Genomic DNA, 25,423 nt, shown 5'->3' on the forward strand with positions numbered 1-25,423 from the left:
TATACTTAAATCCCTGGTTTGAATCCCTTTTTAATTCCAATTAGGTTGTTTTAGGTTCAGCTTTCTAATTAGTTAAGTCAATTATCTATTTTATATTTTCCAATTAAGAGGAGACCGGTCTATATTTTTCCTAGGATAACAGTCTACTTTATCAAGCTAGACCTATTTTGTTTCAGTTATTTTATCCTCCGAGTTAACTCTTTTTAGGCGAATCGGGTAAATCTACACTCTAAAATCCCTTTTTCAGGTAAGTTGACCCTTCTGAGATTAAACCTTGCAGGAAAAACTATTCAAATTCACCATTCAACTCAAAACATCAATATACAGTCAGTAACATGAACAATTTAACCTTAATAAATGCAATGTTACACTTAAGAGGGTATCCCTTTCTTTTCAGTTCAGTTCAATGTCAACAGTTCAGTTCAAGTCTCACTCTGAGTGAGGTCCGATGGCGGGGAATTTTGTGTCTTTTTATTGAATCACAGTACAAAATATTCTCTCGATTTGAGCGATATTCCTAGTTTGCCCATAATATTTGTAAATAAAGGGACTAAGAAGAAATGGTAAGATCCCGTTTAGATCGCTTCTGTGCTGATGTTTCGGGACAAACGGTGCCTATTTCGCCACTGATAATGTGTGATATTCAACACTCTTTATTGTCAATTAGGCCGGATTAACTCTTCAAAGCTTTGCATTTGTGATAAACGAATACAGATTTGAATCAATTGATTGAAACAAGACAATCTTCGTTGTGGCACCATTGAATTACTGACAGCGTGCGATCACTAGCCGCTCCAGGTAAACAACAATGGCGGACGCGCTTGCGTCTTTACATCTTTTGTGACATAGAACAGCTCATTAGTACTTCTGTAAGAACTCTGTTCTGTGGTTTGCTTAGTGGCAGCACAGTGGCCCAGTGGTTAGCACTGTTGCCTCACAGCAAGACGGTCTTGGGTTTGAATCCCCGGCTGTCCCATGTGCTTTCTGTGTGGAGTATGCATGTTCTCCCCGTGTCTGTGTGGGTTTCCTCCGGGTGCTCCGGTTTCCTCCCACCGTCAAAGACATATACATTAGGGTCCGCGGTGGTGTAGCGGTCTAAGCATCGGCTTTGTGTCGATACAGTTGCCCACTGGGGATCGGGGTTCGCGCCCCGGTCTCGTCAGATCCGACTATGGCCGGACTCGACGAAGCAGCAGTAATTGGCAACGCTGTCTTTGGGAGGGGGGCGGCTTGTGTTCGTCACATGAATACGTCTGTGTCGGAAAAAGCAGTGGTTCAGCCTGGATTCGCCTTGTCACTAAAGTGGGGAGGCGTCTCCTTCGAGACTGCCGGCTTGAGAGATGCAGTTGGCAAACGCATGCAGTACGAGGGTGGGTGTTTGAGCTAAAATAGGGATCGATTGGCCACTAAATTGGGAGAAAATCGGAAATAAATGTGTGTGTGTGTATATATATATATATTTTTTTTTTAAAAGACATATGTTAGGGTTAATACTCCTGTCTGTGCCCGAGCAAAGCAATAGGAAAAAGAACTGGAGTTGGTCCCTGGGCACTGCAGCTGTCCACTGCTCCTATAAAATAGGATGGGTTAAATGCAGAAAACAAATTTCACTGTAACCAAACAATGACAAAATAAAGTGGCCAAAATCCCCCCTGAAGATTGTGGGGGATTAGTTTCTTCGTGCAGGAAGTGTCTTGAAGCCGTCATCATGAAAGGCTTCTCTACCACGTATTTAATACATTTCAGTAAACATGTTCAATATTTTTTTCCTGTGTCATTCCAATTTAATGCATATAACTTGTTTATTGATTGGAATGGTGTGATTTCTTTAGCTTTGTTGCCTTACTGAGTTAATACCAATGTCTGGTCTTAATTTTATGTGAATAGGTGCACTGCAAATAAGCCCCCCCCCCTTTTTTTTCTCCCCAATTGTCAATTGTACTTGGCCAATTCCCCACTCTTCTGAGCCGTCCCATTGTTGTTCCACCTCCTCTGCTGAGCCAGGGAGGGCTGCAGACTACCACATGCCTCCTCCGATACATGTGGAGGCACCAGCCGCTTCTTTTCACCCGACAGTGAGGAGTTTTGCCAGGGGGCTATAGCATGTGGGAAGATCACGCTTTTCCCTCCCAGTTGCCCCTCCCCTCCCTCAAACAGGCGCCCAGACCAACCAGGACACACACCCACATCCGGCTTCCCACCCGCAGACACAGCCAATTGTGTCTGTAGGGACGCCCGACCAAGCCGGAGGTAAAACAGGGATTCGAACCGGCAATTCCCGTGTTGGTAGGCAACGGAATAGACCGTTATCCTACCCGGATGATGGAAATACACTGTATGAACAAAAGTATTGGGACACACCTCTTAAACATTGAATTCAGGTGTTTCATTCAGACCCATTGCCACAGGTGTATAAAATCAAACAGCTAGCCATGCAGTCTGCATTTACAAACATTTGTGAAAGAATGGGTAGTTCTGTAGAGCTCAGTGAATTCAAGCGTGGTACTGTCATCGGATGCCACATTTGCAATACATCAGTTCATGAAATTTCTTCCCTGCTAGATATTCCACGGTCAACTGTTAGTGGTATTATTGAAAAGTGGGAGCGTTTAGGAACAGCAGCAACTCAGCCACTAAGTGACAGACCACGTAAAGTCACACAGTGGGGTCAACGAGTGCTGAGGCACATAGTGCCTAAAAGTCACCAACACTCTGTTGACTCAATAACTGCAGAGTTCCAAACTTCCTTTGGCATTAACATCAGCACAAAAACTGTGTGCCGGGAGCTTCATGGAATGGGTTTCCATGGCCAAGCAGCTGCATGCAAGCCTTACATCACCAAGCACAATGCCAAGCGTCGGATGGAGTGGTATATAGCACATTGCCACTGGACTCTGGAGCAGTGGAAACATGTTCTGTGGAGTGACGAATCACACTTCTCTGTCTGGCAGTCTGATGGACAAGTCTGGGTTTGGAGGATGCCAGGAGAACATTACCTGCCTGATCACTTTGTGCCAACTGTAAGGTTTGGTGGAGAAGGGATAATGGTATGGGGTTGTTTTTCAGGGGTTGGGCTAGGCCCCTTAGTTCCAGTGAAGGGAAATCTTAATGTTTCAGCATACCAAGACATTTTGGACAATTCTATACTTCCAACTTTGTGGGAACAGTTTGGGGAGGGCCCTTTTCTGTTCCAGCATGACTGTGCCCCAGTGCACAAAGCAAGATCCATTAAGACATGGTTGCGTGAGTATGGTGTGGAAGAACTTGACTGGCCCGCACAGAGCCCCGACCTCAACCCCATCGAACACCTTTGTGATGAACTAGAATGGAGATTGTGAGCCAACATCAGTGCCTGACCTCACAAAAGCTCTTCTGGATGAATGGGCAAAAATTCCCACAGACACACTCCAAAATCTTGTGGAAAGCCTTCCCAGAAGAGTAGAAGGTGTTATACCTGCAAAGGGGGAACCAACTCCATATTAATGCCTATGGATTTAGAATGGGATGTCATAAAAGCTCCCACAGGTGTAATGGCCAAGTGTCCCAATACTTTTGTCCATATAGAGTAAGTTTAATGAAATGGGGAAAAAAAGTTGACGTGTTGAATACTTATTTCCCCCACTGTATGTTCTCATTCCTGCAGGACCTTCTAAAATTACCATTATTCTGATATATTATAGGAGCAAAGTGACCTACAAATACCAACAGAATGGTTTCCTGTCCACATCAATTAAACCCCCACTGCCAGTATATTAAGCAATAATAAACAAATGCCCAATTTCCAAGTCCCATACATTTCAGTGTTAGTGGTGTGACACACTCCTACCATTTTGCAGATACATTAACATTTCCTACAGTGTTTATGAGTAATATTTACAAGGACAGATAAACGGGAGCTTCCCACTCTGTGCCTGAATTGATCACAGGATCCTGCCCACCCATGCGTTTGGGGGCAGATGCACTGCCTCGTTTCTTGATTGACTGAATTGTGTTGTGTACATAGTATTTGACTTCCCTCCATGTCCTGCTACTCAAGGCAGGCTCTGCAGCAAGACACGCATCACAATCCTTTTTGCCAGGAGCCTTGACCAGTTTACATATGTCTCCAAGCTGGCGCCTCACGGCTGCCTGTTCTGCCTCACGCCACAACCGCTTGGTTCTCTTTTGAGTCTTTAAAGGAGAAGTTGTTTGGTCCAATGCAGGGGACAGGGGTTTACATGTCTGCTGAACCGGCGCCTGGTCAGAGACCGAGGGCGCCTGCGTTTGGGGAATCACCTGTGAACATGAAGGGGGCCCTAGCGTATTTGTCTGGTACAGTGGTGAATGGTTCAGAGGTGTGAAGGAGGAAACAATAGGACTACTTCTGTTGTTCAGTGGTTTGAATGTAGGGACCATTGGTGTACTTGGAGCGTTCAGGGGTGTAAACGTGGAGACCATTGGTGTACTTGGAGCATTCAATGGACTAAAAGTAGAAATTATTGTTGAAGTTGTAGTGTTCTGTGGCGAATATGCAGGAGGAACTGGTGTATTCGTGTTATGTGGTGTGTACGAAGAAGGAATTGGCGTACTTATAGTGTTCTGCGTTGTAAATGCTGATGACATCGGTGTACTTATAGGGTTCTGTGGTGCAAACGTAGATACCACAGGCCTATCTGTTGCATTCAATGGTGTGAAAGTGGAAACTATTGGCTGATCTGTATGTGACATGTATGTACTGGCACAACTCCTTGGCGAATACCCTGAGACTACTGGAGTCATCTCTTGGTGGAATTGTGTGGTTAATGGTGTGGTAATTAGGTGTGGCTCAGTCGGCTGCATTGTTGTCACACTACAAACAGCATCATCGTTATCTGCAAACTCTTGCTTTTTGATTGGGACTACTTCTGTGTTCTTAGGCTTCAAGAACATGACATCACCACCAGATTTGCGCTGGTAATATTTCTTTCGTATTGTCTGTAGTGTGTTGTGCACATAGCTTTTAACGTCTGTCCAAGAGCGGCCGTGCAAAGATGGTTCAGCTGCTATGCAAGCATTGCATTCCTTTTTACCCGGGACTTTCATATTTGTAATAAATTCGCCTAGGTAACGCTTAACAGCAGCCTGCTCCTCCTCACTCCATGCTCTTTTCTTTGAAGTGGTCCTTGAGACTGTTCCTAAAAATATACAATGTGGAGACACACAATCAGTAGAGTGCAAATTAAAAGGCAACAATGGAATAAAACAAGGCTTCTCAACAGCCTAAATGAATTTGACTCTAACAATATGGGACATTTGCCATCCAATTTCTGTTATATCAGACAGCATATGAAATGAATGGCTCCACAGCAAAGCAAAAGACACTCACCATTTCCAGTAGCGTTTGTAGGATCTGAACTTAAAGTTCGATCCATCTTGAGTAGTTGTTTGCTCACTTCCTCCAACTGTGATGGTTCTTCTGAAAACCTGCAACACTCCTGGCTGTTCCATCCCACCAGCTTAGCCACTTGGTCCAATTCTGTTCCACTGAGGCTTAGCAGCTGCCAGCAGCTGGCAACCTGCTCTCTTATCATTGAGGAAAGTAGTGCCTCTGGGTTCTTGACCCCACATTCATTTGCAGCCCTTCTGAGACAATCCAAACCCCTTATGTAAGAGGTGCCTTCATTTCGTGCAAAAACATATGGATTGTCTGCTGGCACACCAGCTTTTTCTCGGTTGTCAATGAGTAAATCGATTGACAACACCATCCTTTCAGTTAGTAAGACCAGCATGTTCCGACCACACTGGCCTTCAAGTTCCAATCTGGCGAAATTGTTGCCAAGCTCTAGCTCCAATTTTGTGCTTTTCATTATTTGATCGGCAGACGGCACAAAAGTTCTCTTACTTTTTCGACTGTTGTATGTCTGCAAAAGCATTCTACCAATATTACCCACTCTTCCCCTGTTGAAGAGACAAACCTCAGTGAGAATGGCCTCACTGAGTTTTCTCCATGATGACGGAGTAGGGCTTTCCTTTAGTTCTTTCTTTGCTTCATCTCCTTCCTTCTGCACAAAACTGTGTAGTTTCATCAAATCTTCTATCAATGTTGATTTATCGATTTCTACCTTCTTAATCTCTTGCTTTTGGGAGGCAGATATGAGAGCTTTGCGAGAAAAACTCTTGTTCCACTTTGTATCGAGAAGCTGTATGAACATTTTTACTTGGCCCTCTGTTTCGCTGTCCTCAGTCATGCGACTCTCCCCGAAAGCTATCTCTGCAGCTCTTTTCAGAGAGTAACCAATCTTTGAGACAAGGGAAACAGTCTTAAACTTGCTGGAACTGGGATCAAAACCACTGACTTTCTTTGCCCCTTCAACAGCTAATTCAAATCTGGAAGGTAAACAAATTTCATGCAAATACTGAACACTACTGTCGAGCTCATTTATGGCAAGCACAAATCTTCCCAGTTCTCTCATCTTCTGTGCAATGTAAGCAAACTGCGACTTGTCACGGTCATGCTTGGCAGACAATGCATTACCAAATTTGCAAATGAGGGGGTCATTTCTGACATGCCGGGAGATGTCATCTTGATGCATGTTGTGGATTATTTCCTCACAGCTTCCTGTTAGGAACTGTGACACTGGAAGGAGTCGTGAGGCAGCATTCTGTACTTTGGGTCGTTTTGTTCCTTCGTTGGATTTTTGATCCCCCTTCCTCACCTTGCACGACCTCTCGTGTTTCCATAATTCCGTTTTGCGGTAAAAAGCGAAGCAGTACTGGCATGGCAGGTAGTCACGGTCAGACACTGTGGGATTCTTCAGCTGTTTCTTGATCACATTATCCCCCTCACCACTTTTGAGAAGTTCATAATTGTGTTCATAATCACCTTTGTTGCGAATCTGATCAAGCAAAGCTTGCCTGATTTTGGAGCCTTTGGGAAAGTGTACTGCATGGGCAACGTCTGTCTCATCAGAATGTTTTCTTTCCAAATGTTTCACCAGGTGTGAGAACGGCGCTTTGCAGTATAGACAGAAGTGTTTTTTACAAGACTCTTCTTCATTGTCATCCACGGCACTTGATGTCGTGATGAGTAATTTCTTAGTAGTCCTGGAACTCGATCTTGTAGGTTGTTTCCTCTCCTTTGCTTTCCTGCAGCGACCTGACTTTTTTTTGGCAGTTTCCTTTGAGTTCACTTCTGACAGGTTACCAGTGGCATTGAGGTCAGCAGGTAGAACATGATCTGTGGATTTTGAGTCACCTTCCACCTTGTCACTGGAGACACTGTCTTCCTCGGTGTGGATCAGTTTATCAACCATGCGCACAAGTCCAACATTTGATTTTCCTTCACTGACTGGACTTTCCCCTCCCCTAGTCTTAATTGTTTCTGAATCACTGCTTGAACTCGCATGGTCAAAATTTACAGTCAATCCACTCAGTAAACCATGATTTGAGTCAACCCTTCCTTTTTCTCCTGGGTTTTGCAGCTCAGCATTAATACTCATGGAGTCGCTTGTACTGATGTCACATTTACTTGGGCTCCTCCCTCTTTTTGAAAAAATTTCATTCTTCCCAAAGGCTGCCTGAGAGTTTGTGGAGGAAAAACCTCTCGGTATACTTTCATCATGTCTTGGACCACGCAAATCTTGCATGATATTCTCATTTACTCTCAAAATATCCTGTTCGTCTCTTGTATTGTCCATGCAGAGATTCAACCTAAAATCATCACTTGAACTTCTCTCTTCAATCAAGCTCTTGTCTCCTTCAAATGATTTCTTCTCATCACTTGCACACGCCTGCAAGAGAACAAGTATATGTAAGCCAAATCTGACCATATGATTAATTCCATTATGTGAATTTAAAGCACAGACAATAGGTAAAATGTTTTTCTGCATAATTTGGAGAGGGGGGAAAAATCCCTCCAATAACCTGACAATATAGGGGGGAAAACTGATGGGGTTTTGAGTTACATTCTAGCAGTGATTTTTTTTTCTTAAATCAAAATATAAATATTCAGAACTGTCCTCTGAGAACCATCTACACCTCATTAAACTGCCGTGTAATGTATAAGCACCTTGGCAATGCCCCGTCCCAAAGATACAAACTCATTCAAACACAAGTCAATGCAAGGGCCACACATTGCCCTTTTAGCCTAACACCAGTGCGATTAAAAAAAAAAAAGAAAAAAGTATAATAATAATAAAACTGAAACTTCTCACGCCTTCAGTACAAAAACCACGTGAGCCACTCAAGATATTAATGGCTTTTATTGTATCAAGCAGCGACTACAACGTTTTGACATTGTAAAAGTCTCACCATGGGTATTTAGTCATAGGATGTTTGATGAAATGCTTAATGGGAGACAAGCAAAGTACAAAACAGTGAGTGCAATGCATCTCGACCTACATTCATGACCTCTGTCAAAACAGATAATGGAATTCCATTTCTGATGTTTTGATACAAAAAGGACAAGTTAGTTTTGGACTGAGCTTGTGTGTGTGTGTGCCCCCCCCCCCCCCCAATCCCAGAAAATTGGCAATTTGGGTGGGTGGGGACAAAAAAAACCCCTCAAACTTCAATTTAGCTGACGAAACATTTTAAATGATCAAACTCCAGGAGTAAGCCAGGCATAGAATTTAAAAAAAAAGAATAAAGAAAAAAAGTGCACTTCACAAATGGTGATAAATTGGTCGCAGAAATATAGCTCAACCTTCTGGAATAGATAAAAGCTAAATTTACAAGACATACATAAAGAAAAAGAAAATCTTGCAGCCATGGTAGTTAGTGCATGCCAACAGGCTGCTTGTATTTTAATATGATGATGAGGATGAGGATGATGATGATATAACATGTTCTGAGAGCATATATGTACCTGCATCATCATAGTTCATCCTGTCCAGTGACTTCATGAGGTTAATGGCTTCTTGGGCTCACAAATTCTCTTTATCTGCAAGAAAAGACCACACTAAAGTCTCCAATGTACATACTTCCACCATAAACCATCTAGAATTATGTATAACATAAGGTATAGATAGATTAGCACATTTTATGGTTAAACTCTACAATTTAAGACAGGTATTCAAACTTTTTTGTGCATTACAATTTTCTTGTTGAACATGACAAATAGACTCAAAGCCTCAAGTATGTCTGCTACATAATTCATGAGTTAACAATGGGTGTACTCAATTAACTGTAAATATTGACATATCAATATTATTAATAAATACAAAATGGCGTTACTTTTTATTTTCCATGCAATCATTTAAAAAAACAAACACTAGAAGCCACACTCTTACCTTGTTTGCTGTTTAGGGGTCCTGAAAAATGTCTTGAGGCTCTGAATTATAAGCAGGCTTAAAGCAGTAAAGTCTATAGGTGTAGATCTTGACATGACAGAACACCATAACTCGGTGCATTATTTGGAAATTGTTCTTGCACATCTTGTCATCTGCATGTGGCTTGGAGGCAACTGTGGAACACTCCACAAATGTCACTTTGGTCAAATTGTGATAAACAGCTAATGATTTCAAGTAAAAAAACAAAACATGTGAGCTGCAGTACGCTGGCTTATTGTAATACGTTTCCTCCCGATTCTTTTTGATGCGTAACTTCCCAGTGTAGCAGAAGGGTTTTCTCAGACATTAGAGGGAGGTACCACAACTCCAAACTAGGGACAACAATTTATCTCAATGACCGTGAAAATTTCTGCTAGTGGAAAGAATGCATCTTTTCAACTAGTATTAGTGAGACTTTGCCAGTTAGAAAAATTAACTTTAAAGAGAGACTGACATGCCCTTTCTGAACACATTGTTTAACATTGGGAGTTTGAATCATAACTGAAAATAGGTATGGTTTTATGAATTCAAAGCTATTGGCTACTGTCTTACTGGGTGGGTGGATCCATGTCAAATGTCACCGCGCTACCGCTACTGTCCGCCGACATGATAACTGACCGATAAACGTCGATTAATATCACAATTCGGTGAGTATTTTGACTTCATAACTCAAAATCTGTTACAAACAACAATAACACACAGGTACGTGGATATAACATTTTTTATTTTAGGGTTTTAAACGTGAGCGGTAGCATGGTGACGTTTGACATGGATCTAGTTATCCACAGCTCTCATACATAGTATAGAGGGCTGTGTAACCCTACATGCAAATTGACTGGTGTCTACGTATCCACTGGCACAATTTGTCATTGGACACCATCTACAGTCCATCACAGATCTCTCTCGAGTGGTCACATTCCAACTCGGAACATAGCCTATCAATAGGAATTTCCAGATTTTGATGTCAGTATCACTTTAAGGAAATAACACAAGATAATGCACCCACTGTGCATAATGTCAATTTAACTTTTAATCGGTTTTCCAAAGGAGTTGAATCAAGTGCAACTGGACTTGGTATATATCCGTGAAGATGTTTCACCTCTCATCCAAGAGGCTTCCTCAGTTCGTGCCTTTCTGACTAGACCAAGCTAGTCTGACTGGCTGGTGATGAGACTCAGAATTTATCCTCTTTGGAGTCGTTGTCAGAGCTATAGATGTCCATGGCTCTTTGTGTTCCGATGTTTACCAACGCCCATCGCGGCCAAACATCGGTGCACAAAAGAGCCACTCATATCTATGGCTCTGTTAGCGACGGGCATTGGTAAACATCGGAACACAAAGAGTCATGGACATCTATAGCTCTGACAACAACTCGAAAGAGGATAAATTCTGAGTCTCATCACCAGCCAGTCAGACTAGCTTGGTCTAGTCAGAAAGGCACGAACTGAGGAAGCCTCTTGGATGAGAGGCGAAAGGTCTTCACGGATATATACCAAGTCCAGTTGCACTTGATTCAACCCCTTTGGATAACCATGACTTGGATGAATGAACATTCACAGACATCTTTTAATCGGTTTGTTCCACCATTTTGTATTGGTTAAGAAAGTTTCATCTCGATGTTAAGTCTTCCTTTCAGAAGGAGTCAAGACACTGAGCACACGAAATTCCATGAGAAATTATGTGCAACACTGCAATACCACACCTAACTTATACTGTACCAAGAAAAATCTATACACTTTTGTTGGCTGCTTTAGGGAAGATACCCTCTCCAAGAAGGCATCCACCCTAGAGGCTTGACAGCATCTTTCTCTACTGTTGGAGCAATGCCGATTTATGCTAGTCGTCCACGGAAGTGAATTTTTCACACCATGATTACACAATCACCCACATTGCCACACTGCATTTGGTGAGCCCAGGGACCACAGCCCTGCCTGGAGTTGCGCCCAAGGAGGAAACACCGAGGGTTGTCTGACAGGACACAGAAGTGGGGCAGGCTAAGCTAACTGCTAGCCCATGCAGACTGGCAGTTCCAACAGTCATCCTGGCGTTCGCTCTCTTGGACAGTGAATTTTTTTTGTTTTTGGATATGTTGGATATATGCGTTTTTGTAGTTTTTTTTTTTGTAGATTGGATATATGTGTTCTTGTAGTTTGGATATGTGTTTTTGTCTTTGTGTTGCACTGCTGTGGGTTGGGGGAAACGATATTTCATTTCATGTGCGCAGGTGCATGGAATGAAATGACAAATAAATGTTTCTGATTCACACACAAACACTCCAGGGGCAACCAAGGTGCAAACTTTGTCAATCAATAAAATGTGCTTTGGTATGGATTTGAAATTCAAAGAGGTCACAGCAGAGCTTGAGGTACAGTTTAAAGAACGATCAACATTACCTAACAGCGTTGACGCAAAAAAGTAAAATACTAAAGAAAACATGCTCAGTTGTTAACAATTAGAGGGTGTGGGTCATGTGTGAATACGTAGTGGAAGAAGAATGTGGATCAAAATCCAGAGAGAAAGCACAGACTAACCTCTTGGTCCAGATTGTAATCTTCTTTGGAATTGAGTGCAAGTTTAACAGACATGTAGTCACCGCTCTTCACGGCCTCTCGCAGCTCACCTTAGGATGGAAGGAGGGAGGGAAAGAAAAACATATCAATGAGCTAAAAAGACAGAAATTAATAACTTTGGGTGAATAGTAAATTACAGCTATACAATTCGAAAAAAAATCTAAAGATTGCAATAATAAGACAAAATGCCAAGCAGTTTGAACACATACAATTCTCAAAAATAACAGAAATATTTTAAGATTTTAATCAAACGGTGTGACTGTAAAGTTATTTGGCATATATTCTGTCTGGTTCTTCTGGATTAAAGAAAACGCCCCATAACTTTGATGCTGTTGCTTTGATCCCCTGAACTGCCATTGTGTCCACTAACAGCCACATGTCCTGTCCCAAGTGTTCTTGTACAAGCAAGGCTTTACACATTGCCAGTCAATGTGACTGAATACTCACTGGGAGACAATGGGGGAGCAGAGAGGATCTCGTCATCACCATTGAGATGTTTCTGGAAGTCCTCCAGAGTCATCCAGTCCAGGTTGAGGTCCATTCCCAGACTCAAAGTGGCCTGGCCCTTGTCTGTGACCCAAATGAAGAGAGCAATACTTAGGTTGTTGAACAGATAAAAAACAAACAAATTTTTCCCCATACTTTCAGAAAGAGACTTTGCATCAATTTCAAAATGTACTTAATAGACAGATGCTTTTAACTTTTTGACGCTCCTTACAGTTGTTAAATATGACACACTGATGTTTTATTTTCCACCCTAGGAAAGGAATGGTGAGGAGACATCTGGGTGTCAAATTCTTAAAACTCTTAAAAAAGTTAAGAATGTGAAACTTTAACCTGTGAAATTGAAGTAAGCACACCTACACTTGCTTTCAGATAGCATAAATATTACAGGTGCTATATACGATATTCAGCATGAGCATCTCAGACCAAAACAAACCTCCCCCCTCCCTTTGCATTCTTGGCTATTATTTGGTTCGTTTGGAATGCTGATTTTTACAGTAGAGTTATTTTATTAACATTAGTAACGTATTCAGCTTGGTAAGGAAATATTTCTTCAATCTGTCGAGTGACCAAAATCCATGTAACATAATTATTAGTTTGCCAAGTATCCTGCTAACACTAGCTACCTCACATGCACTAACATCCACGTGTGGCTGGAGCAGCTTCCAAAACAAAGAACACAGGACCTCGGGTTACAACACACACACAGGTAGTGTGTTTTGTCTCTGCTCAGGACACTATTATTCCACTATCTCTTTACATAGCAAATAGTTGTTTGCTGCTATATTAATGTTCGGAATCTCATATATAGCAAGCACCTTTATATCTAGGAAATACAATTTTCAAGCTAAATTACATTCCCTTTGAAAGACTCAATGAGAAATCAAACCCAAGGCTGGATTAGAACTGACATTAGATCTTAGCCTTGCCAATCTACTGCATGCCACTCTGTCCAACTGCACATAGCACCGTAATATTTAATGGAACAATTTGAAGTGTTAAGAATCGTCAATATCTATTGAAGAGGTCTTCAACGTTTTTCAGGCCTAAGGACCCCTTGGCTAATAGAGACACGGCGGAGGGACCCCCATTACACATCGTAAAAAAATTGTGTTGCCAATTAAAACGCGCCAACAATAATGTGTAGTATGGCCTACAAAATTCTTTGTACACGCATTGTAGTTTCTAAAAAAAAAAAAAAAAGTGAGACTTCTCATTTAGTCTTACCTGACTAGACAAACAAATAATCTAAGAGTTGGTTACTCAACAACAGGTAAATTTTTTGGATGCCACAGAAAATATTCAATGATAGTCTACAACTCTCCTATGCAATTATACAAAAAAACTCAAGAAGCTGCACAGACCAGATGGAATGACATACTTTGAATTAATTTAGAGAGTGTAAATCATCATATTTCTACAACATCACAAAATACCAGGCTTCTCAGTGCCCTCCAGATGGTCCTGGTTATCCAGATTGTCATCGCATGCCATGAAGAGCCTGGGTTCGCTGTCTTCTCTCCTTCTCCGCCTATCATCGGCAGGGTTCCTCTTCTCCCAGCTGGACCGCTGTGCTTCCTCCAGCCTTTCCCTCCGTTCCCGGGAATCCTCCCCTAACCTCGACTTTTGGGGAGGTTCCTCCCCTTCCTTCTCATCACTGTCGAGGCTGAAGCCATAACTCTGTCCAGGTCTAGAGACTGGAGCAGGATAGGACAAATAAGTCATCTGTTCAACATGGTCAACAGGAAAGTGGCATCCTACCATGTCCTTTGGAGGGACTGGAGGGTAATGCGTATGCACGTTCTTACATAAACAAAACACTACATCAGCTGATTCCACCAAATATGCTGCATTTCTCACAAAGTCCATATTCCAAACCTTCTACAAGGAAACTTGGGCATCCAACTATTAGATGTCATGGAACACAAAATACACAGTGATTGGTAAATATCTTTACTTTAATCCTTAAATATAATAAAACCAAGTTATAGTTTCAGTCTCATGAATTTTAATACGCCCAACTATCTTCACGTTAACTGTTTAATCAAACAAGTATTTATATAAACTTGTTTAGTTACTATGTATGCCTACAAATTTGCCACTTTATCTCACATTTGTAACATTTAATCTTTCTGCTCAAGTTCTGAGACATGCCACACGAAAATCTGTTTCCTGCTAGCATCCACATTCATGCTTCCAAACTGATCTGCCTAGAATGCCAGAAAAATTTTAATGGACTGCAGCATTCACGCTCCCCTCCCTGACGCTATGCTAATTAGTGACATCATCTTATGTAGTGATTGGCAGGAATGAAATCTTGCGAACATATGGCTCTAGACTGACATTGGTTGGAGACCACTGATATGAGCATATCCAAGGTCTGAGTGTTCAATCTGCAGCTGGATGGTCTAATAATTAAAGAAGGCGCTGGACACCAATCTGCCAACTCTCTGTATATCACTCTAAGTAAGAATGTTTGCTAAATACCTGAATGTAAAAATGTGAGTTTACAACAGGAAACCTCTTAGAGAAAATTGAGGGGGGGGGGTGAACACAACCACAAAGCAGAAAAAAAACAAACGGAAACTCCCACTATCTTGATTTTATGAAACCTTCTCACACTTAACATTCATGTGTGAAGACAGCTGTATGTTTAATTCAAGCGAAGCAAATCATCATCAATGTGTAAAAAAAGTATAAACCTTGTTGCTTTAAATGGAAATTGCCCTTCAACTAAGAGGTCTGTAATGGCTATAAGAGAGCTATATTCTTTAAGAGAACTTATATTTATTTTCAATGAAAATGGTCAAGGAAACAAGTCCACGACAACATCTGCAGTCTAAATGTCACAGTGAAAAGTCTAAAATGGTCGACACCTAAGTCACAATTAAAATAATATTAGGGCTTTCCTGAAAAAAAAAAAAAAACCAAGGTCAATACAAATGCAATTCAGAGGCCAGTCCTGAATAATATGGTTTCTTTTCACATTACTGATTAGTATTTCCCTTTTATGTTGCTCACCTTCTAATTGCTTGGCTTTCTCTGTCTTCTCGGGCTCCATTTTCTGAGCTGGACAGTCTTTGGTCAACTTGTTCTTCTTTTCAATTTTCCCTTGAAGCTGACATTGGTGTAGGAAAAAAAAAACATTGAAAGCTCTTGGGACTAAAATCTAAGGACAGCATGATTATGGCAGAAATGACAATCCTATTTATTTTGTTCAATGTGATTGATGAATAAAAATTATTGGCACTGAAAAATATTTATTGCACTGTTCGTTTTATATTTTATGTTTCCATATACAGTGGACGGTCTATGTGAAACTGACAATATGCCACTACTGTACAATTACCAGTTGTGGATGCCATAACTGCGGTTATGTCAAAAAGGCATGGTAATAATGCATGATTAATCATGCCGCCCCTCTTTTGTACCTTTGTTGATTTGCTGCTGCTGGCATCTGTGGAGGATGGCTGGTGAGCTGCCTGTCTGCGGGGTAGGCGGTCCTTGGCTTCAAAGTCCAAAAGGAACTTCTCAAACAGGTTGGTGGAGGAAGCTGTGTCCTTCTGTCCAACAACTTCCTCTTTAGCCATATCTTCATCCTTACCCTTGCTGGTGCTTGCTGTGGCAATAGAGGAGGAGGAGGATGATGAGGCACAAGAAGAGGGGGCTTTAGATGGTGCAGAAATGCTCTCCTGCCCCTTGGTCTTGGCTTTCTTGTGCAGGATGGAGCTGTCACTGGAATCAGAGGAAAGAGGTGCTCCTTCAACCCTGGCCTTGGAGGAGAAGCTCTTGAGCTTTTGCACGCTACCATCTTTCTGAGGGTGTGTGGAGGTGTCAGGCCGCTTGCCCTTTTTGTCGTGGATGAGGTCCTTGATGCCCTGCAGCTTTAGTTCCGACTTTCCTCGCTTCTGTTTGGACCTGTCCTCTGATCGAGCCTTCTCAATGGGCTTTGCCACAGGCTCCACTGCCACGGTGTCCTCTGGCAGCTCTGATGTTCCTTCGCTGAGGTCTTCCTCCAGGGGTGCAGTTCCTTCGTCTTCGGATGACTCAATCTTCCGATCTTTCTTAACTCTCTTTTTCTTCCCCTCTTCGCTTTTCTCCTTCTTGTGCTTCCCTCCATCTTTCCCCTTGTCTTTCTTATGTTTCTTGGGGGGAACGAGCTCATCCTCTTCTTCCTCAGAGTCAAGCACCCTTTTTTTCAATTCTGTCATTTTCTCCTTTGGAGGGGAAGGTGGGGTCGAAGCTGTTTCGTCATCTTCATCCGTCTCTGGTGCGGGTAATGGCCTCATCAGCTCGTCTTTTCGCTTGTCTTTCTTCTTTTTTCTTTTCTCCTTCAGAGAAAGTTCTTCTTCCTCCTCTCGTACTTTTTTCTTTTTCTTTTTCTTGACAGGCATCTCGCTTGGCTTGTCTTTGTCGTTTTCACTCTCTGAATCTGCATCAAACACATCACTCTTTGTAGGCAGTTTCTGGAAGTTGATTGGAAAAAAACTATGAATGTCAGGAACATGTATGTCAAGAACATTTACTGTGTCTGAAGGTTGACTGAGTAATTTAGCTCTATGAATTCTAAAGTTATACAACCATATATGTCATTTTCAGACATGATCAAATGTCTTCATGGTTTTTAGAGAAATTCTTCCTGCCCAATTTTGCTAGTGCTAGAGTAGAAGGATTCATATTCACTACATGGATGTTTTATGTATTGGCCCTAAATGGACCTTTTTGTCAACTTTAGCTGTTTCATCCCAACTGTAGTACAGCCCCATATATAATACCTAGTGAAGTGTACACACACAGACACCACGTATGCAACACATACCGACAGATCTATCTGCCATAAATATAGTATGTTATGCATAAGGACGAGACTACATTTACCATGATGCTGGGGGGGGGGGTAAAATTTTTTGGGCGCTCAGAGAGCAAGAAGGTATGGAGAAAAAAAACCCGTATGCTGGGATTATCCATAAATCTTGCTGTGGATAAAGTGATTGTTTCAACTTTACAGCTCAAGTTAAGTTTTGGAAGTCACTTTATCTGGTGTAACTGCTAGCCATGTGTGTTTTTGAGTAAAGCCACTAGTTTGGTAACGTTGCAAGTGGATTTCCCCTTGGGACACTGGACACTATTCGTGCTGTCAGAAGTAAGATAGCAAGCAAGGAGAACGCTGCAGTGAATAACAAGATGGGTCCCCTTATCACTTTCCTGTGGCGTCTGGTAATGTACATCAATTTTTTTGTATCGTCTCCCTAATTATCTTTTTTTCATTCATGCATGTGCATGACTTTGTGCTTTTAGGAGAAGTACTTTTCCATTGTGCGGCAAAACAAACTGAGCCAATATTTTAGCTGCAGAACTGTTGATTGGAGCACATAATCCAACTACGTGATTGGCACCACGCAGTTGAGCTGAAATACCACAAAACAACTGCAGAGAGCGGCCATGTCATTTTTTTACTTCCGCTTTGGGTCACTCCCACTACTCATCACGCATGACAACGTTGATACTGATCATATAGGCTAAAATAATTCTATGCGGGGCTCTGTTTAGAGCAGAGATGAGGACTCAAGTTTGCGACTTGGACTCAAGTTGCACTTAAGTCACACACACACACACAGCGACTTGAGACTCGTCCTTAAAAGACTTGAGACTTGACTTGGACTCAAGATTTGGGACTCGTGAACAATCTTTATTTTATTTTTTGGCGCATTAACATTAAGGAAAAGTCTGACAAGCTGAATGTCATTCCCTCCCTTATTATCATGCGTAAATTTACACATGCGCGAGGCCACAGATGATTGTAAACTGCAGCGAGCACACCTGCAGCTTACTGCTGCACGATTAATCTAATCACAATTGCGACGTCAACCTGTGCAATTATATAACCGCAAAAGGGTGCGATTTCATTAAATAATAAAATGTGCGTGTGTGAACATCTGTTTGTGTGAAGTCTGCATATCTACGTCCATAATTAAGAGATGACCAATCAGTCTCTGTTTAGGCAGTGAAGCGTGTGCGGTCTACGGTGACATGACTATCAGTGTGCTGTGTGCAGACCAGAAAGAAGGGAAAAAATTGATACCGATGACAACGAGCAGGTTAACGCTGATGAACTGGTGGCAAAAAAAAAGAAAACGCAACCTCTGCTATATGGAAATATTTTGGATTCAAGTTCAGTGATATTGAGCAGAAAGAGGTTTTGTGTAAAACATACAAAATGAAAGTCGCTACATGTTGCAGCAACACGACAAATTTGTATTATTTATATATGTAACGACCACGGATGACTACACTCGCTAGCCCTTGGCTAACGGGTCGGACCCTTTAGTTGACTGGTTAGCGCAGTCACCCGTGGTCCGGGCTACCCAGGTTCGATTCCCGGCTGCAATGGATTTCCACCTGCCCCTGAATTCGCTACATGTATGTATAAATTTGTTTATCATATCGCAATTGCGCAGCACAGTGGCGCAGTAGTTAATGCGGTCGCCTCACAGCAAGAAGGTCCTGGGTTCAAGCCCCGAGGTAGTCCAACCTTGGTGGGTCATCCTGTGTGGCGTTTGCATGTTCTCTCCATGTCTGCGTGGGTTTCCTCCAGGGGCTCCAGTTTCCTCCCACAGTCCAAAAACATGTATCAGGTGAATCGGCCATAGTAAATTGTCCCTAGGTATGAATGTGTGTGTCAGCCTTGTGATGGCCCAGTGGCCTGTCCAGGGTGTCTCCTCGCCTGCCGCCCAATGGCTGCTGGAAATAGGCTCCAGCATCCCCGCAACCCGGAGAGCAGGATAAGCGGCTCAGATAATGGATGCATGGATATCGCAATCACAGAAAGAAAGCAACAAGATGAATGTAGACCATGGCCCATCTGTCAAGGCTGAGCTCATTCGCTACATCCAGGTGTCCTCTGATGAAGAAGAAGTGGACTGCCTGGATTTCTGGAAAAGGCATACAAAGGTCTTCCCAAGGCTCTATCTTGTGGCTATGAGAGTGCTCACTGTTCCTGCCACCAGTGCAACAGTGGAGAGGGTATTTGGTCACGGAGACTTTATAATATGCCCTCACCGAGCCAGGCTTAGTGCAACAAACTGTCAAGCTCTTTTTGCCATTCTGAAATGTAACCATTTCAAATGTAACCATGTTTTGTGGCCCCTACCCAGTGTATTAAGAGAAGGTCAACCAGTCTGATCTTATTGCAGGCTTTATCATAATTGTTTTATTTTATTATTATTTATTATTGTTAAATATTTTGTTCTTGACAAATTATGTCATTTTTTGTTGCACCATGGTTGGGGTCAGTTCAGTTTCACTTCAGAATTTTTCTTCAAAATTTAAACACTGAAAAATGTTACGCATGAGAAGGTTGTGCTATCCAGCCAATAAGTAAATTACTGATAATTGGCGCTCGTTGATCAACACAGACGAACAACACCATGTATCCTGTGTGTGAAGAACAAAAAAATAACAAAAATGTTGCAAAATAGTTATTAACTTTAAAGGAAAGCTTTCACTGTGTGTTTTCATATTGCATTGTAATAGCCTGTTTAAAGTGATCATATACCAAACAACTAATCAATGCTGATACTGTATGCTTATAGATAAATAAGATATAATAATGCAGTACATACTTTGAATTCCTTAGATATTGCAATGCAGTGTTCTAAGCAGACCGGATGGCATGCAGCAATTGATAGAACGCTCATTACAGCCATAAGGGACTTGAGACTTGACTTGTGACCAAAGACTTGAGACTTAACTTGGACTTGCCCTTCAAAGACTTGAGACTTGGACTCTTAACTCAAAAACTTGAGAATTGACTTGGACTTGCAAAAAATGACTTGTGAGCATCTCTGGTTTAGAGTCAGTTATTATTAGTGAAAACATTTTTTGTTTTCCAGATACAAGTGTCTGCACATGTTCACATTCGGGTTTACATCTCATGGTTATTATTGTTTGTTGTAGGAACAAATGGTTTTATAGTTATTTTTGATCTGTTTGTTGATTAAGAGAAGTCATAGATATTTTGGAGAAGTACAACATTGACATTACTAAATGCATTAAGAGAAAGTGATTTACCATTTTTTTTACTGGTTTCAAGATAAGAGTTGGTACTCTTTTGAAACAACTACCTATTTGAACCATCTATATTCATTCAATGAAAGGTACAATTATTTTTATCTTAAGTCTTGGAATACAAACCGTGATTCATTTTTCAAACTGTATACATTTAATTTATATAGTACATTTTAGTCTTTGGGAATAATCCATCCTTCCATTGAGCTTGCTTTTACATGTCACTGGGTGTGCTTTACTTTTCATGTTTTGACAATTCACATCCAGTTATATATAAAATCACTTCCTGTAGGACTTTGTCTTTCTTTAATGTATATTCTGTTCATTCTCATTATAGGTTTATATACATGCAATATTCTATCTCTAGTGTTTTTACTGACACTAAGAGTTTATACTTCGTTTTCTTGGGAAATAATTACACCCAACTGGAGGTTTGTTATACCAGGTGGAGGCACCACTTCATTTAGTCAGTATAAGTTCGTGTGAAATAACCCTAGTGGACTACACCATCTGCCACACTAACAAATTCAGGCCCCTAGAGAAACAATACTAAATACACTATATATAGCGCCTAAGAGGGGTTACACAACATTTACCGACCACCATGAAAATGCACAAACTCAAACCCTCCTCCCCCCAAATGACGTTTTTTTCTTCAAGTGAAGTGTATTGAGACCAATGTAGACTCAGTGTAATGTTGGTCTGTGTGTTATATCGTACTAGCCACAGCCAATAACTTACAGCATTTTGTTGGTGAATGATATTAACCCTTGAAGACCACTGCACATTTTGCAACGCTTAACTTTTTGTGACTGAAGCTGTATAAACATATCTATTTGATCAACAGAATTTTTTCATGCTGAAAGATGAGCAATGTAACTACATGAGGAGCACCAGTGTGAACCACTCATGTCAGACGGCAAATCACTGCACAAAGACAACGTTGAGTAATAATAATAATAATAATAATCATTAAATTTATATAGCGCTTTTCTAGACACCCAAAGTGCTTCACATTGAAGGGGCAACTCACCTCAACCACCACCAATGTGTAGCACCCACCTGGGTGATGCACGGCAGCCATTTTGCACCAAAACGCTCACCACACATCAGCTTGAGGTGGAAAGGGAGGAATCATTGAGCCAGTTGCATGGGGGCCAGATGGAGAGAGCAAGGTTGGGAATTTGGCCAGGGCACCCTCTACTCTTTGTGATAAGTGCCATGGGATCTTTATTGACCACAGTGAGTCAGGACCTCAGCTTAACGTCTCATCATCCAAAGGACGGCATCTCCTACAGCAGTGTCCCCTTCACTGCGCTGGGGCATTGGGATTTGATATTTATTGTTTTTATTGGGACCAGAGGGAAGACTGCCCCCTACTGGCCCACCAACACCACTTCCGGGAGTAGTAGTAGTAGTAGTAGAGAGTAGCCGCTCTATTTGACTTTTTAACTGTCAAAGTCGATTATTTGCCTTAAAGATCTGTTCTCATGAACTACCTCATTTTATGATATCAGCATTGCATCGTTGTTTTCAGTCATTATGCCACTGTATTGTTTACAAGGTTGGGGATACCTGCAGTCAGTTGAGACTGAAGAGATCACTTATATGAATGATGAAACGTTTCTCCCAATAAACGTGTCCAGATGAACTGACTCAACTTTCTTCGATTTTCTTACCTGGATTATTGAGCATGCATAACGGCAAGTTACTGTGTTGTTTTTGTATTTCATGTCATCCTTGTCTACACTTGCCATTGTTTGATCATCAACTAACAGGGATTCAACACAATACCTGCCATTGGCACCACATGTAATTGGTTTTCCCTGTCCTTGCTGCTACACAATATACAGTGCATCCGGAAAGTATTCACACCCCTTCACTTTCCCCACATTTTGTTATGTTACAGCCTTATTCCAAAATGGATTAAATTCCTTTTTTTCTCATCAATCTACATACAATACCCCATAATGACAAAGCGAAAAAGGTTTTGTAGAAATTTTTGCAAATTTATTAAAAACAAAAAACTGAAATATTGCATATACATAAGTATTCACACCCTTTACTCAGTACTTGGTTGAGGCACCCTTGGCAGCGATTACAGCCTCAAGTCTTCTTGGGTATGAAGCTACAAGCTTGGCACACCTATATTTGGGGTATTTCTCCCATTCTTCTCTGCAGATCCTCTCGAGCTCTGTAAGGTTAGATGGGGAGCGTCGCTGGACAGCTATTTGCAGGTCTTTCCAGAGATGTTCAATGGGGTTCAAGTCTGGGCTCTGGCTGGGCCACTCAAGGACATTCACAGACCTGTCCCGAAGCCACTCCTTCGTTGTCTTGGCTGTGTGCTTAGGGTCGTTGTCGTGTTGAAAGGTAAACCTTCGCCCCAGTCTGAGGTCCTGAGTGCTCTGGAGCAGGTTTTCATCAAGGATCTCTCTGTACTTTGCTCCGTTAATCTTTCCCTCGATCCTGACTAGTGTTCCAGTTCCTGCCGCTGAAGAACATCCCCACAGCATGATGCTGCCACCACCATGCTTCACTGTAGAGATGGTATTAGCAAGGTGATGAGAGGTGCCTGGTTTCCTCCAGACGTAACATTTGGCATTCAGGCAAAAGAGTTCAATCTTGGTTTCATCAGACCAGAGAATCTTGTTTCTCATGGTCTGAGAGTCCTTTAGGTGCTTTCTGGCAAACTCCAAGCGGGCTGTCATGTGCCTTTTACTGAGCAGAGGCTTCCGTCTGGCCACTCTACCATAAAGGCCTGATTGGTGGAGTGCTGCAGAGATGGTTGTCCTTCTGGAAGGTTCTCCCATCTCCACAGAGGAACGCTGGAGCTCTGTCAGAGTGACCATCAGGTTCTTGGTCACCTCCCTGACCAAGGCCCTTCTCCCCCGATTGCTCAGTTTGGCTGGGCGGCCAGCTCTAGGAAGAGTCCTGGTGGATCCAAACTTTTTTCATTTACGAATGATGGAGACCACTGTTCTCTTCAGGACCTTCAAAGCTGTAGACGTTTTTTTGTACCCTTCCCCAGATCTGTGCCTCGATACAATCCTGTCTCGGAGGTCCACAGACAATTCCTTTGACTTCATGGCTTGGTTTCTGCTCTGACATGCACTGTCAACAGTGGGACCTTAGATAAACAGGTGTGTGCCTTTCCAAATCATGTCCAATCAATTGAATTTACTACAGGTGGACTCCAATCAAGATGCAGAAACATCTCAAGGATGATCAGTGGAAACAGGATTAAGCTGAGCTCAATTTTGAGTGTCAATAGCAAAGGGTGTGAATACTTATGTACATACAATCTTTCAGTTTTTTATTTTTAATAAATTTGCAAAAGTTTCAACAAAACTTTTTTCACTTTGTCATTATGGGGTATTGTGTGTAGATTGATGAGGAAAAAAAAGGAATTTAATCCATTTTGGAATAAGGCTGTAACATAACAAAATGTGAGGAAAGTGAAGGGGTGTGAATACTTTGGACCGCACCTATTATTTCTATTTCCAGTAGAACCCGGGGGGTTAAAAGGAAACCTTTGCATCAGAAGCACATTAGCAAAAGAAAAAAAAAGAGGTTTATGGAGAAATATGTACAGTTAAACTTTAACAATAGATAAACTATGCATGTTATATAGTGTACAAAGTGTAATGTAAGAACTGATCTTTTTAACGCAATTTGTTTGATTAGTTTGCCATTTAATTCGTTGTTACTAATTGATAAAAAAAAATGTTGAGTCACGCCAGCTTTAATGGTGTGGAAAGCTAATGTTGATTCAAAACAATACATGGCTTCATAAATTTTTTTTTTTTTTTATAAATTTATTTCTGATTTTTCCCTTTTTTTTCTCCCAATTTAGTGGCCAATTGATCCCTATTTTAATTCAAACACCCACCCTCGTATTGCATGCGTTCGCCAATTGCATCTCTCCGGCCGGCAGTCTCGAAGGAAAGCGCCTCCCCACTTTCGTGACAAGGCGACTCCAGGCCGAACCACTGTTTTTCCGACACACACAGAGACGCATTCACATGACGAACACAAGCCGACTCCGCCCCCCTCCCGAAGACAGCGTTGCCAATGATTGCTGCTTCGTCGAGTCCGGCCATAGTCGGATCTGACGAGACAGGGGCGCGAACCCCAGTCCCCAGTGGGCAACTGCATCGACACCAAGCCGATGCTTAGACCGCTACGCCACCGCGGACCAAGCTTCATAAAATTTAACTGTGTTGATATAGACCTACTGTATGCATTATTTTTAGGGATGCACCAACAACACCTTTTCCCTGCCGATTCCTTGTAAGGATCTTTTAAGTACCGGCCAATACCGAGTACAAATCCAATCCATTACCGTGAACCGTGCAGACTTTGACCTGGGGTCTGGGCTCAATGGGCAAAATGATTGAGGCTGTATCTGTTTTTTCTCACCATCAAAGAAAACAAGCATCCATGAGCCATGACATGTTACGTGTTTGTTTTCCTTATCCAATTTTTAGTCTTGGGGAAAATCAGATAATTACACTTTCTTAATCTGGTATTGCTGCGATATCCTGTACCAATGTCTGAGCATCCCTAATTTGCTACATTTATAATCTTGAAAATAGCTACATTAACAAGCTCACAATAAATATTACAATAGCAACACCTTTAAGGGCATTTTTCATTTCATTAGGACATTAGGCTGTGACCATGATTGCTTAAGCTCGGAAAAATATAGTTAACAACTCAAATAGTTTACAATTTTAATATTTTAAAAAAGTATCTTAATAAATACTTGTTGTTGGGCGAAGGAGAAGGAGCGAGTGAAGGCATGTCCAGAGACAGCGGGAGAGGAGGAAGGGTATACATCAATGTATAGAAGAAATAAGGCAGAAAGATATAGGTTACATTACATACACTTAACGGAAAAAACAATGTCAAGTGACAAACGCCTGAGTTTCTTAATAGATTTACCTGCTTAATAGATAAACCTTTGTTGACTTTTTTTTTTTAAGTTTTTCCATC

The 25,423-nt window shown here is 41.7% G+C and overlaps 1 protein-coding gene across 1 annotated transcript in view; it reads right to left on the minus strand.

The window, feature by feature from the left end:
- mphosph8 (M-phase phosphoprotein 8) overlaps positions 1-25,423 on the minus strand; it is a 54,722-nt gene that overhangs the window by 23,509 nt on the left and 5,790 nt on the right. Inside the window, exons 3-7 of the mRNA XM_056289420.1 lie at positions 15,793-16,827; positions 15,383-15,479; positions 13,798-14,058; positions 12,305-12,427; positions 11,819-11,907 (exon numbers count right to left, since the gene is read on the minus strand). Coding sequence (XP_056145395.1) covers positions 11,819-11,907; positions 12,305-12,427; positions 13,798-14,058; positions 15,383-15,479; positions 15,793-16,827 — 1,605 coding nt within the window. The remainder of the gene's footprint in view (positions 1-11,818; positions 11,908-12,304; positions 12,428-13,797; positions 14,059-15,382; positions 15,480-15,792; positions 16,828-25,423) is intronic.

This window comes from Lampris incognitus, chromosome 11, assembly GCF_029633865.1.
Source record: "Lampris incognitus isolate fLamInc1 chromosome 11, fLamInc1.hap2, whole genome shotgun sequence".
NCBI lineage: Eukaryota > Metazoa > Chordata > Actinopteri > Lampriformes > Lampridae > Lampris > Lampris incognitus.